This window comes from Oncorhynchus kisutch, linkage group LG13, assembly GCF_002021735.2.
Source record: "Oncorhynchus kisutch isolate 150728-3 linkage group LG13, Okis_V2, whole genome shotgun sequence".
NCBI classification, from domain to species: domain Eukaryota; kingdom Metazoa; phylum Chordata; class Actinopteri; order Salmoniformes; family Salmonidae; genus Oncorhynchus; species Oncorhynchus kisutch.
The window spans coordinates 16,064,463-16,079,311 of record NC_034186.2 but is presented as its reverse complement, the minus strand read 5'-3'; the positions used below and the strand labels follow the sequence as shown (position 1 = coordinate 16,079,311).

Sequence of the window (14,849 nt, the reverse complement as noted above, 5' to 3'; positions counted from 1 at the left end):
GAAAAATTGGGCGTGCAAAATTATTCAGCCCCCTTAAGTTAATACTTTGTAGCGCCACCTTTTGCTGCGATTACAGCTGTAAGTCGCTTGGGGTATGTCTCTATCAGTTTATTATTCAATAATGTATGTTTGTTGTTGTATGTGTCGAACTGCTTTGCTTTATCTTGGCCAGGTCGCAATTGTAAATGAGAACTTGTTCTCGACTTGCCTACCTGGTTAAATAAAGGTGAAATAAATAAATAAATAAATACAATTCTGAACCCAGAAAACTAACATTTCTCATAATTCGGACTACAACAGACTACTCGCGCGCAGTTGTCGACACTGATGACGCACAAAGTACGGGACAGGGCAAGCGCCAGTGGAAATTGAGAAAAAGAAACAAGATGGCAACTGTTTCAGAGCACGGGCTAAAAAGAGTAGTTTGGCAAAGTAAGTGAAACTGATTATGGCAACGTTTAGCTACTGAAAGTATCGGGCTTATTTCGAACTAATAGCTACTTAAATTATGTTATTCACTTGAACTTTTGCAAAGTTGTGTTGTTCTTCTCTGACAATGGAATGTCAACTAGCCATAACTTCTGATACGGAAGTTTGCAAACTAGCCATGTGTCAGTGGCCAAAGAGTTCCGAAATGAACTTTAGTGTGTTCAATTTTGGGTGTTTATCTACTTGGTGATTACAACTGCGATTCTTAGTTATACCATATAACTTGTTTGTACATGAATAACAATGGGGAACCCCATCCAATTTGGTTCGTTAGCCAGCCATGTTAGCCAGATAGCTAACTTGCTAACTACCTAGCGATACCTAGCTAGTTAGTAGCCGCAGCTGTTCTGGGCAGACGGCTAGGTCATTATATACACATCATTATTGGTCAGTGCACTGTCAACAAATATGAAAATAAAATGTATGTGTGGGTTGGCTTTAGATAAGAGAAATAAGATATGTAATTGTTTTGCCGGTTAGATCATTGTGGGAGGGGGCAGCTTTCAGACAGTAATAATGTAGCCTAGGGGCTGTCAACTATACAGTATTTGCGAACTGCCATTCTTCTTTCAACTAGGAATAAAGGAAACGATCATCGAGGATTGCAAGAAGTCAGAAATATGGAAGGTAGGAGGACTGGATCTGTTTATTGCAGACATTGACTGCATTCCATCACGTTACATAAAGCCCATGTAATGGGTTAAGTGCTGTATTCCCGACAGCATACTATCCAGTCATTGTTTTGATACAATACATTCTCAAGCAGAAGTGTATGCTATGCTGATGACGTACATCTCTCTTGTCTCATGTGCCACGTACAACACTAACTGAATCAAAAGGTGTCTTCATATCAAGGTCATAACATCTTTTCTTTCTCAGATATTGATATTGGACCACTTCACCACCAAGCTCCTGTCGTCATGCTGCAAAATGTCCGACTTGATGCAGGAGGGAATTACCAGTATGTCGCACTAATTGAACTGATCATTTCCATAGATGTCTAATGCTTGGCCTTGTCTCCCGTCATTAGGGATTGTAACTATGATTTCAAACCATAAATATTACTTTGGTTGTAATTGGAGAACTACATTGCAAGTGGTGGAAGTTTTCACACACCAAAGTGACGCTTCTGTTTCATGGAGTGGGGGTATAGAAACTATTAGATCCCTGTAAGGCTGTGTTTCATTTATGTGTAAGAGGAATATAAGAATGTGTCCCCACCACAGCATAAGAATAACGAACATATCGTTAGTGTAGAACTGCTTATGTACAAATAGCCCAAGGCAACTTTGAATATGTTTTGAAGGCCCAGTTCAGTCAAAAACGTAATAATTTAAAAAAGTATTTCCACACTTATTTTTTAATAATACTGTAAAATTGTGAAAATGATATTAATGCCCTTTTAGTGTAAGAGAAATTGCCCTTGGCTGAGAAGCTATTTTTGTGTCCTTTTGACCATTTTAATTGAAAACAATCACAGTGAGGTACTTCATTGTTACCCAGAAATGATTTCATATTGAGATTAAAACAGGACCTTTAAAACAGTTAAAAGTGGTATTATTGATATCTGCACCATGACCTGAAATTAAACTGAGTTTTCTCTTAGTTGTGGAGGACCTCTACAAAAGCAGAGAGCCTGTACTAGAAATGAAGGCTATCTACTTCATGACCCCGACAGCAAAGGTTCGACATTAGATATCTGTACACCATACCCCACTTCAATATTGAAATGTCTACATTGATCATCATTACAAACAACACAATACAACTGTTATTCATGTGTACTAGGTTTGACAGTGCTGTGAATGTGTATTTGTCATTTTATATTTCCATCTTGTGCTTAGTGTGTCGATGCCTTCATTGGTGACTTCAAGTTGAAACCCAAGTACAAAGCAGCATACGTTTATTTCACTGACTGTGAGTATATACTGTAGAAAGGAGAATTTAGTTTTGATGCAAATCATTAGAAAAAGGTAGACCAATTTCATGAGTTGATTGTAAATTCTGGCACTCTATTTTTTTCCTCTCCAGATTGTTCGGATGAGTTGTTCAACAAAATGAAACTGTACTGTGGAAAGTATATACGTGTCTGTAAGGAATTAAACATTTCTTTCTTGCCCCAGGAGTCACAGGTAAGTGGTTGTTTTTCTCAGGCTTTCTATAATTATCTGGTTTTATTCCTTATGCTGACTTTTACCATGTTGGTTAGATTATTCATGGTTGTTGGTCTGTGAGTGTCTGCTGGTGCTGGACATCAGTAGGGGAAGAAAGGGATCACAAAACCCTGCAAGGGCACTACTTGAAAACCTTTATGGTGTAATACGCTGAGGCAATCTGTCAACGCTATGATTCTCTAACGGAAAATCAGAATTGTGTAACACTTGTAGGTTTCATTATATTCAAAATTCCTGTTTGATTGGGCGAGACAGATGTTTATCAGTTAAGAAGGGAGGACTATGGGAAGATTTAGTCAGTTATTGTGTGTTATTGGCACCTAGTATTTGAGAGTGAAACTGAACACAATGAACTCAGTCAAAAAACCTTGGCCTTCATAAATGGCACACACACAATGACATTTCTGGATGCTCCTCTCATCCATGTGTAACATCATAATAATCCTATTATTAAGTTAATCTGAGTAGAAACAAATCACCACAATACAACGTTAATTTACAAAGAATCAGTGCTACTCAAAATGTTGGTCCAAATTGAGAATGTTCTTGTTGGAATATCTGATCAGAATATGTAGAGAAGGCTGCATTACATATGATCGGTGTATAGCAATCCTTTATGTTTCAGGTGTTCACTTGTGATAACCCTGGGGCCTTCCGCAGTATCTACAGCCCTCACTGTAGTCAGGACAAAGTGAAGACATTGGAGACTTTGGCAGCCCAGATCGTCACTCTCTGTGCCACGCTGGACGAGAACCCAGGGGTCAGATACAAGAAGTGAGTCAGGGAGAGGAGATAAGAGCTTCTGCTTTCTCAGTTTACACCACTTCTGACACAACTCGTTCTCCTCAGCCCCCAAGCACATTCTGAGTTTTTGATTCTTTATGGGAATATGTATTACAAAGACCGAAAGGAATTGCATTATATAACTGTCGGATATAATATTTTGACTATAAATGTCTAAAGTGTTCTGTAGCCACACCTTAATTGTTTACTCATAGGAAAGAGTCAGTCACTGACTTCCACAACATTTGAATGAGTAATCATCATACACTTTGTCCCCCACAATTAAATCGGGGAGGTGACTGTGGACCTGCCGCCGTACGTTTGTTTGCATGTTAGTCACACACGCCATCTCAGACAGCACTGGGCCGATTTGGATGAAACTTGGGTGAATGATGCGTCTTGCCATAGAGATCCAGCATTTACAAAATTACACTGATTGGCCTGAGGTGAGAGCTATAATGATTAACTGAAATTTGTTAGTCACGCGATATCTCAATTGGCCAATCATTTGTGGGGGGTAACATGTTTAATGTTGCCTTGTTTAGATATATATATATATGACTCTGCTGTTCTGTTACTAATGTACATAACTCATGCATAACCATGTATTTTGTCAGGGAGACCGTGTTGGAGAACACCACTCTGGATAACGCCAAACAGCTAGCAGCACTTGTGGATTACAAACTGACTAAGCACTACGATATGGATGACAATAGCAAGAAAAAGGTGAGGCGGACACCTTGCCTGTTGTCAGCAGGGAGTTGACACAATAAATAAGGACTTAACCGAGAGCGTTAGAAAATATATGAAAATAGCTAGAGATTACGGACACCAGTCAATAGACTACATTAAGACTGATGGTAATTGCCCTAGACGTTGTGTTGAAGTATTTAGTTGGAAGGTTAGCATGGTCATTTGTGTTAGTTTGTGAGGCTAGTGAGGCCAGCCACATACTATAATAGTATGACACTACAAAATAATTGATACCTCTTTCTGTGTGTGTTGTGTTTTCCCCTCAGGGAAAGACCCAGGCCCAGCTGTTAATCGTAGAGAGGGGCTTTGACCCTGTGACCCCCATCCTACATGAGCTGACCTATCAGGCCATGGCCTACGACCTTGTCCCAATCAAGAACGACACCTACAAGTGAGAACCCAGCTCAGTCCCAGTACAATTTTTTAAAATTCAGATCCCCATTAGCTGATGTCTTGGCGACCATTAGTCCTGTATGGCTCAGGTAGCGCATAGCACTTGCACTGCCAGAGTTGTGGGTTGGACTCCCGGGGCTCCCCAGGTTGGACTCCCAGGGCTCCCCATATATAAAATGGATGCACGCATGACTGTAAATTGCTTTGGATTAAAGCGTCTGTTGAATGGAATATATTTATTATTATAAAAAAAATATATATAATATATATTATTTGTCTTCCTGTGGTCCACTCTCCCTTAGTGACCATTTGTCTTCCTCTGGTCCGCTCTCCCTTAGCGACCATTAGTCTTGCTGTAGTTCACTCTCCCTTAGCGACCATTAGTCTTGCTGTAGTTCGCTCTCCCTTAGCGACCATTAGTCTTGCTGTAGTTCGCTCTCCCTTAGCGACCATTAGTCTTGCTGTAGTTCGCTCTCCCTTAGCGACCATTAGTCTTGCTGTAGTTCGCTCTCCCTTAGCGACCATTAGTCTTGCTGTAGTTCGCTCTCCCTTAGCGACCATTAGTCTTGCTGTAGTTCGCTCTCCCTTAGCGACCATTAGTCTTGCTGTAGTTCGCTCTCCCTTAGCGACCATTAGTCTTGCTGTAGTTCGCTCTCCCTTAGCGACCATTAGTCTTGCTGTAGTTCGCTCTCCCTTAGCGACCATTAGTCTTGCTGTAGTTCGCTCTCCCTTAGCGACCATTAGTCTTGCTGTAGTTCGCTCTCCCTTAGCGACCATTAGTCTTGCTGTAGTTCGCTCTCCCTTAGCGACCATTAGTCTTGCTGTAGTTCGCTCTCCCTTAGCGACCGTGGTCTACTCTCCCTTGAACCCCTGCCTTGTGTTCTGTTTTCTTGTTCTCACTTGTTCTGGAATGTCTGAATGGGTCAAAAGAAATATGACAGACTTTCTGTATTAATTTAGAGGATAGCTGCACAGTAGCTGCTCCTAAGACATGTATACAGTATACACAAAGTAATGTCTCTTTTGGCTGGCTATGTACTTTTCTATGTGCTGTATACTGTAAACATAGACATACATATAATCCACCGCCATGATGATGTAAGAGAAACGTTGTTCGTTCACTTGTTTCTCTGTCCAGATACAAGTCTAAAGATGGTTCTGAGAAGGAGGCCCTGCTGAATGAGGATGACCAGCTGTGGGCCAGACTCAGACACATGCACATTGCTGAGGTGTCAGAGTAAGTATCCATTTTAGTTTGACATTTTTAAACCTCTGAAATAGTTATACTGAAGATAATTAGTTAACTATGTGCTTTATATTCTAGACAAATACCTAAACTGGTGAAAGAAATTTCTGCCAACAAAAAACAGCCCGATGGAAAGGTAGGTGGCCATTTTAGTTTCTCCCTCCACCTCTGTTCTACATTAAACTAGAAAGATTTTCTGTATCTGGTTTTGTCCTCTCTCTCCCTTGAGTTCCCATCATTATTTTCTTCTCATCAATATTTTAAATATTTTCTAGATCACAATAAGCGGTTTATCCCAGCTTATGAAGAAGATGCCCCACTTCCGCAAGCAGGTTGCTCAGGTACGTAGCGCCAGGTGATCTGGTCCGCTCTGGTTTGCTCATTCTGATTGGTCTGATGGGATTGGGTGTGATGCCTTTGAGGCCCAGTGTCATGTAGTGCTTTCTTCGATAGGTCTTTATGGAAACAATATTGTGGAAAACGGATCATTCACCTATTAGGTGGCTGGGTTTATATGGAAATGAAAGCTGTTCACTTATACTGCCATGTGATTTTTAGAATAAAAAACATCAGCCATGTTTCAATGTCAACCACAGAAAACGGTCCATCTGAATTTGACTGAAGACTGTATGAACCACTTCCAGAAGAACGTGGAGAAACTCTGCAAAGCTGAGCAGGTATGTTTTATGCTATCTCATATGTATGGCCAAAATGCTACTGTTGTACTGTACATGTCCCTTATGTATGACCTTGTGCTTTCTGAGTGATGTTATGTCTTCGCTGTTCTATAGGACCTGGCAGTAGGGTCTGATGTGGAGGGTGTGAAGGTGAAGGACCCCATGAGGACACTGCTCCCTGTCCTGCTGCACCCCCATGGTACCTATGACAAGATCAGAGCTGTTCTCCTCTACATCTTCAGTCTCAATGGTGGGTCTGCTGCGCTGACTCACCCTCCGCCTTCACAGTCTGTCTTTATATTTACATGTGATCATTTAGTCATTTTTATATGGCATCTATTATATTGAAATTGTAATGAGTCTACGGTTTGAAAATGGAAAGTCATTAATTCCTTATTTGCCCCTTAACTAAGGTACCGTTGGAGCTTCAGCTATAGGAATATTCTTTCAATAGAATCTCTTTTAATTTGAATTTTAGTCAAATACTCTTTTTAAAAAGATTTTCTTTTTGGTTCTGAACAGGAACAACAGAGGAAAACCTGAACAAACTCATCCAGCACGTTAAGATCGAGGAGGATCGAGAGTTCATTCTCAACTGGCGAGAACTGGGAGTCCCCATAATATCTTCGGTAAGTGAGACTTCTAGGGCATACTGTACATAGTCTGCTAGATCTTAGCTGGCTCATAGCCCAGGTGGATTCTATAGTACTATCAGTGTGCATTGTATAGTAGTGTGGCACTTCACTAGTTTTATGTGGTTTTGTACTTTCTTTCAATTCTCCTTTTGTATCTTACCTTTTAAAACAGGGCTTTTAGTTATTATGTTCCTATTTCTCACTCTCTCTCTCCCTCCACCCAGCCGAGCTTCTTCCCAATGCGTAGGTCATCTCGAAGGGACCGCACTCAGGAGGAGACATACAGCCTGTCCCGATGGACACCTGTCATCAAAGACGTGATGGAGGTCAGTGTTAATGATAACAATGATAAACCGTTTCCTTATCTCACAGAACAGAACTGTGTCACTTAGCTTTTCTCAGGGACAGGGGTAGGGAGGGAGTCACATGGGTAGGAAGGGAGGGAGTCACAGGAAGGGATGGGAACCAGGGCTCATATTCACAAAGTTGGAGTGCTGATCTAGGTTTAGTTTTGCCTTTTAGATGTAGATTATATGGACAGGGTGGACCAGACCCTAGATCAGCAGTCCTACTCTGAGACATGTTGTGGTGTTCTGGGTAACAGAAATTCCCTGAACGTTAAGGATGGGTGAGTCAATGCAGTCTGTTTTGGATGTAGGGAACAGAGGGGGATAAAGGTTTTTGGGTGGCCTTAGGGTCACAGGAGGGTGGTGGGATTAGGAAGGAAATGGGATGGGTGAGGGAAGGCCTATGATATGTCAATCGTCACTCAGTACACAGTCCCTTTCTCGGTCACTGTGCTATTTAACTATGTCAATGGCGTCTGTGTAACAGTGGATCGAGGCTCTACAAGCGCGACCCATAACAATACAACTGATTCAGGATCAATTCTCCTAATGGCTGATACCAGCCTAAGTATAACTATTATGAACTAAAGCTAAGCAACACAACCAGCCTTGGACCTGCAATAAGTGACCAAATGTCCTGGGCCCATTGTCCAGTAATTGCCTCCCCACCATCATGATGACTGAATGAGTTATAGTGTAAGAATACTTTTTGTGTGGTGTTCCAGGATGCTGTGGAGAACAAGCTGGAGACCAGGGAATGGCCACACCAGTCAGAGTGCCCAGCAGCCTGGAATGGCTCTGGGGCTGTCAGGTAAGATTCAACATTCTTTGTCACACAACTGCAGTTGGTGGTATTTGCTTTTGGTAAAGGGTGGTAACAAAAAAGTGCACATGATTGACATTCATAGACTAATTGCAACCCAAATGATAGATTGGGTTTGAGGAAAGGGGTTATGGCTGTTAGAAGGAGCGTTGGCACTCACACCGAACTCCATTCAGAGGCTTCTCCCATCCCTGGGGTGTGTTATGACTGGATGTCACAATGACTTATAGTCTAGGTCTAGGATATGGTTCTGTTATAAATTACAACACTTACAAATACAGATCTGATTAACTAATGGAAAAAATATGATAACGTAACTATTATTAATGATGGCTCTCCGAGTGAATTCCAATCACTGACACACACCATCCATCCTTCCTTCTCTCCTCTCCCAGTGCCCGTCAGAAACACAAGGCCAGTACACAGGATGAGCGGAGGAGTGGCTCTAGGCTCATCATCTTTGTCATCGGAGGGATTAGCTACTCAGAGATGCGCAGTGCCTACCAGGTCACACAGTCCGTCAAGTCCTGTGAGGTCATCATAGGTGTGTAACAACAGCAGCAACTCTACGTGCTGTGCTGCAGGGCAGCGTTGGTGAATCTCAATCTCTTGTTAGTTGCATCCTCTCTCATCGCCTCCAATGTGATCTTCTCCATTGCAAGAAGAGAGAACACAAAGAATTGAAGACTTTTGTAACCAATCATTCTCATTGTCCTTAACTACAGCCCAGTAACTGGACTACTGCTTGACACCTCCTGCTGTAAATAAATGGTAGTACAAAAACAGGAGGTAATGAATGGAAAAATAAATGCTGTACAGTATGGTTCAGTCTTGAGCAGGGGTACATCTTTCACTGGGGACGGGGGCCACATTTTGAAATTGCATTTGTCTCACCCAGTTTTATAATTGGAATGTGATACAAAATGGGGCAACTGGGTAGGCTGTTTTGGAGTGTTTATCCGATTGGGGGGAGAAAAAAAAAATATATATATATATATATATATATATATATACATATTTTTTTCTAAAACCAAAGTTGCGTCCCTGGTCTTGAGTGTCAGGCAAAGTAACACTACAGAATGTTCTTCATCTGTGTGTCTTTTTATTTTGTTATTTAAAAACGTCATTTTTTTTCTTCTCCAGGATCGTCCCACATTGTGACCCCCATGGAGCTCCTAGATGATATTCAGGCCCTGAGTAAACCAACCACCACCAAGGAGACCTTTACAATAGTGAAGGAGTGACCCACCCCGTACCCCTTCCCCAAACATAACACCCTCCCCCAAACCTGAGCACAGAGCACTCAACTTCATCAATGGAAGACTGAAGGGAATTCATATTCTAGAGTTTAGTCATTAGCTATGTGTATTATTAATACTTAACTTTGGAACCTGGTGCATATTTGTAACATAACCGTTGTGCCCTACACTAAAGTGCATTTATTACCTTTTTATCAAATCTGTGTGTGTGCGTCTCTAATGGCACCCTTTATTCCCATAAAAAGTGCACTACTTTTGATTAGGGCCCATAGGGCTCTGGTCAAATGTACTGCACTGTTGGGGAATAGGGTTCCATTTGAGATGCACCCTGTTTTTGTATTTTTTCTCACTTTAAAACACTCAATGTTCCATGTTGGAAAGCTTCTGAGAAATGCTTAGAGATGTAATTTGGATAAAAAGATATGGAGCTAAGATAATGTACATATGATGTAAGCACTGTCTGTCTGCTGCTAGCTAAATCCTCTCTCCCCTCAATTACTGTTTATTTTGTCATAGATTATTTACATTTTCTTGTATTGAACTGCTGATGAATAAATGGCCGACATGGTTCAATGGTGTCTGATTATTATTTGGAGTGATACTCACTTTGCACATACACCCCCTCACTTATTCAAAATACAATGTGCACCTCTTTGTGTTCCCGGGAACAGGATTGAGAACCACTGCTCTAGAGTCATCTACTGAAACACTCATATATTTTTTTTTTAAACATGTATGATTCATCACCAATAGCATCAATAATAGAAAGTTTATTTAGGGTGATACTGGCGATTGGGAGGTTTTGAGGAGACGTATGAAGCATCTGAATAATGAAGACAAAGAAACAGATCAGAATGCTTAATCAGAACAACAGTAATGTGATCCTCTGCAGCACATGTACTCAAAGCCAATCCTCTCCAGTGGGCTGCTACAGAAAGGAAGCAGAGGTTCTATAGAGAAGGCAATAAGCGCAGCAGGGTTTTCTGGTAGAGCTGGGACATGGGTATTGAGTGAACAAAGTGTTCTCATACCTGAAAAAGAGACAATGCTGCTGCCCCCCCCCCCCGAGGATATGAGGCTTATATATCAAATCTGCCCTACTTTTAGCCACTCTCCAAAAAAATGCAGTATCATAGCCATGTTTTATATTGTGTCCATTGATTGTTGGAGATGAATCATTGCATTGGCTTGTATAGGCTATATATTTTCAGCACTTGTATTATACAAAAGGATATATATGATGGAAGGGTAAAGTCTGATCTTTAAGTGAAGAGAAAGTGAATGTAGGTAAGGGGACATGGTGTTGGCCACAGCCTGTCTCCTGTGGTATGCAGTGCTAGTGCGCCCCCTATTGACCTTTAGTTAGAGGAGGAGGTGTGATGGTGTGGGGTGCTTTGCTGGTGACATTGTCAGTGATTTATTTAGAATCACTACCTTGTCACAACACAACTGATTGGCATACGCATTAAGAAGGAAAGAAATGCCACAAATGAACTTTTAACAAGGTACACCTATTAATTGAAATGCATTCCAGGTGACTACCTCATGAAGCTGGTTGAGAGAATGCCAAGAGTACAAAGCTGTCAAGGAAAATGGTGGCTACTTTGAAGAATCTAAAATCTATTTTGATTTAACACTTTTTTGCTTACTACATTATTCCATATGTGTTATTTCATAGTTGTGATGTCTTTACTATTATTCTACAATATTGAAAATAGTCAAAATAAAGAAAAACCCTCGACTCGTCGGGGAAGCATGCAGTTTAGGCTAGCAGTTTAGGCTACGGAACCCAAACCGGCTGCGTGCGTGCGCCATCGCACATACATTTATTTTGTCCCCCTACACCAAACGCGATCACGACACGCAGGTTAAAATATAAAAACAAACTCTGAACCAATGATATTCATTTAGGGACAGGTCGAAAAGCATTAAACATTTATGGCAATCATTTATGGCAGTTATTATTTTACCTGAAATGCACAAAATCCTCTACTCCGACAATTAATCCACACATAAAAACTGTCAACCGAATAATTTCTGATCATCTTCCTCCTTCCAGGCTTTTTCATCATTTAACTTATATGGTGATTGACATCTAAACTTTCATAGTATTACCACGACAACCTGTAACAGTTCGTCTTTCAATCATTTATGTGGGTATAACCAATGAGGAGATGGCACATGGGTACCTGCTTCTATAAACCAATGAGGAGGTGGGAGAGGCAGGACTTGCAGCGAGATCTGCGTCAGAAATAGGAATGACTTCTATTTTAGCCTTTGGCAATGCAGACGCTTGTTGATGCACGCACGAGCAGTGTGGGTGCAATAATTGAATAACATAGATTCCTACCTTTATTTAGGTGTAGTCAGGGTGTAGGCTACAGATGAAATAAGTGATGAACTTCACATGATGGCTGAAGTGCAAAGTGGTGAGCGTGATGCTCCCTTCCAATAAATATCGATGGTCTTACTCTGGTGACATGACCATCAACGCTTGGCTGCCGTTTGACAAATAAAAATAATATTGCTCTTTCATCCATAATAGTCTATACGTGATACATTGTAACGTTATAGCCTGTCTGCGCTCCAGCCAACAGCGCGATTGCCCCTGAACCCTGTTTCCTAGATCGCACATGCAGATACTAAAGTGGGCACACTCTCTATATAGGGCAACTATTTTTTTTGTTGAAAATCATCAGTACAGTTGAAAATGCGATGGAAACCCATTTTACTTGTATTATTTATTCAGTACATGGGAATTTAACTGCACAAGGTATTTTTTAAGTGCATTATGTCATCACGCACATCCTTTAATCTGCAACAAGTCAATTCGATGAAAAAACGTCACTGAGAAAATGCGCATAGGCTATTGATTTTGTGCGGATTTTAGAATATTCGCATGAAAATCTGTCGCTAATTGGATGGAAACCTTGCTTGTGGAGAGGAAACGTCCAAAGTCTGCGACCATCCATATAAAAGACAGTACTGTGCAGCCGTCTTCATCGACCTTGCCAAGGCTTTCGACTCTGTCAATCACCATATTCTTATCAGCCGACTCAGTAGCCTCGGTTTTTCTGATGACTGCCTTGCCTGGTTGACCAACTACTTTGCAGACAGAGTTCAGTGTGTCAAATCGGAGGGCATGCTGTCCAGGTCCTCTGGCAGTCTCTATGGGGGTGCCACAGGGTTCAATTGTCGGGCCAACTCTTTTCTCTGTATATATCAATGATGTTGCTCTTGCTGCGGGCGATTCCCTGATCCACCTCTACGCAGACGACACCATTCTGTATACTTCTGGCCCGTCCTTGGACACTGTGCTATCTAACCTCCAAACAAGCTTCAATGCCATACAACACTCCTTCCGTGGCCTCCAACTGCTCTTAAACGCTAGTAAAACCAAATGCATGCTTTTCAACCGTTCGTTGCCTGCACCCGCACGCCCGACTAGCATCACCACCCTGGATGGTTCCGACCTAGAATATGTGGACATCTATAAGTACCTATGTGTCTGGCTAGACTGTAAACTCTCCTTTCAGACTCATATCAAACATCTACAAACTAAAATAAAATCTAGAGTCGGCTTTCTATTCCGCAACAAAGCCTCCTTCACTCACGCCGCCAAACTTACCCTAGTAAAACTGACTATCCTACCGATCCTCGACTTCGGCGATGTCATCTACAAAATAGCTTCCAACACTCTACTCAGCAAACTGGATGCAGTTTATCACAGTGCCATCCGTTTTGTTACTAAAGCACATTATACCACCCACCACTGCGACCTGTATGCTCTAGTCGGCTGGCCCTCGCTACATATTCGTCGCCAGACCCACTGGCTCCAGGTCATCTACAAGTCCATGCTAGGTAAAGCTCCGCCTTATCTCAGTTCACTGGTCACGATGGCAACACCCACCCATAGCACGCGCTCCAGCAGGTGTATCTCACTGATCATCCCTAAAGCCAACACCTCATTTGGCCGCCTTTCGTTCCAGTTCTCTGCTGCCTGTGACTGGAACGAATTGCAAAAGTCGCTGAAGTTGGAGACTTTTATCTCTGTAATGAAGTGCTATTTCCTATGCAAATGACCAGCTTACTGCTATTGCATTGCTATAACTGAGACAACACATAGCAACATATTGTCACAGTAAAACATGGTAGGGCTCATACAGGATATCTCTCACACACACACTCACTGCGAGGACACACAGACTTGCCAAGACAGGAACGCACACACATACACACACGCACGCCCTCCCCTGGGGATGGGCTCCAAAGACAAAGAACTCTGTCGAGAACCAATGGGATACTGACACCAGGCTGGAGGAGACTGTCTATCACCTACAAGCAACCTACCAGAAGCCAGGACTACCAGAATCTACCTACGTCATTTCAATGTATAAAATGAACTGTCCGACATGTGTCCGGTCTCTTTTATTTCAGATAGTTCCATAAGAGCTTGACGAAATGGGGCCGTGCAGCACGATTTGCCAGATATCATTACTCTTGAATAAACGGCCTTTACTATACCGTATCTGCCTTGTCCAGAGTCTCAACTTGGTCTCGTTTCTCATATATCCATTCATCAACATCTCCCTCACCAACTTCAAACATCTGCTATCTGAGCAGCTAACCGATCGCTGCAGCTGTACATAGTCTATCGGTAAATAGCCCACCCAATTTTACCTACCTCTTCCCCATACTGTTTATATTGATTTACTTTTCTGCTCTTTTGCACACCAATATCTCTACCTGTACATGACCATCTGATCATTTATCACTCCAGTGTTAATCTGCAAAATTGTAATTATTCGCCTACCTCCTCATGCCTTTTGCACACAATGTATATAGACTCTCTTTTTTTCTACTGTGTTATTGACTTGTTAATTGTTTACTCCATGTGTAACTCTGTGTTGTTGTCTGTTCACACTGCTATGCTTTATCTTGGCCAGGTCGCAGTTGCAAATGAGAACTTGTTCTCAACTAGCCTACCTGGTTAAATAAAGGTGAAATAAAATAAAAAATAAAAATATACGTTAAGGTAAACGTGGGCCAGCAGGGAGCACTTCCCTGGGCCAGCATTTTTTTTTTTTTGAAATAGATCAGAAGAGATTGAACAACATTTATTGAGATATAAAGCAATACATTAAGTGGTCTTGCATGTTATTACTTCCATTCACCTAATCCAGAGGCATCTGAATGAGATTGAATTTCTTACTCAAATAGCCTACTGAACACACCCGACTAGAGTGGGCTACAGACCTTCAAGTCTACTG

General features: G+C 41.7%; 1 protein-coding gene across 1 annotated transcript; it reads left to right on the top strand.

Moving 5' to 3' along the window:
* Window positions 1-302: 302 nt before the first annotated feature.
* stxbp3 (syntaxin binding protein 3) lies at window positions 303-10,152 on the top strand. The gene is made up of 19 exons (XM_020499489.2): window positions 303-432; window positions 1,067-1,116; window positions 1,369-1,450; window positions 2,096-2,172; window positions 2,334-2,406; window positions 2,521-2,621; window positions 3,289-3,437; window positions 4,064-4,172; window positions 4,466-4,590; window positions 5,731-5,829; window positions 5,917-5,974; window positions 6,114-6,179; window positions 6,435-6,515; window positions 6,630-6,765; window positions 7,038-7,144; window positions 7,375-7,476; window positions 8,223-8,308; window positions 8,716-8,864; window positions 9,464-10,152. The coding sequence occupies exons 1-19, from the start codon at window positions 387-389 to the stop codon at window positions 9,562-9,564; spliced, it is 1,797 nt and encodes a 598-aa protein (XP_020355078.1). The 5' UTR covers window positions 303-386; the 3' UTR covers window positions 9,565-10,152.
* Window positions 10,153-14,849: the final 4,697 nt, after the last annotated feature.

Excerpts from the sequence above, each read along its gene's own strand:
- stxbp3 (XM_020499489.2), top strand. The coding sequence starts at position 387 with ATGGCAACTGTTTCAGAGCACGGGCTAAAAAGAGTAGTTTGGCAAA. Across the intron at positions 2,622-3,288 it reads TCTTGCCCCAGGAGTCACAG|GTGTTCACTTGTGATAACCC; the intron begins GTAAGTGGTTGT and ends TTTATGTTTCAG. Across the intron at positions 5,975-6,113 it reads AAAAACAGCCCGATGGAAAG|ATCACAATAAGCGGTTTATC; the intron begins GTAGGTGGCCAT and ends AATATTTTCTAG.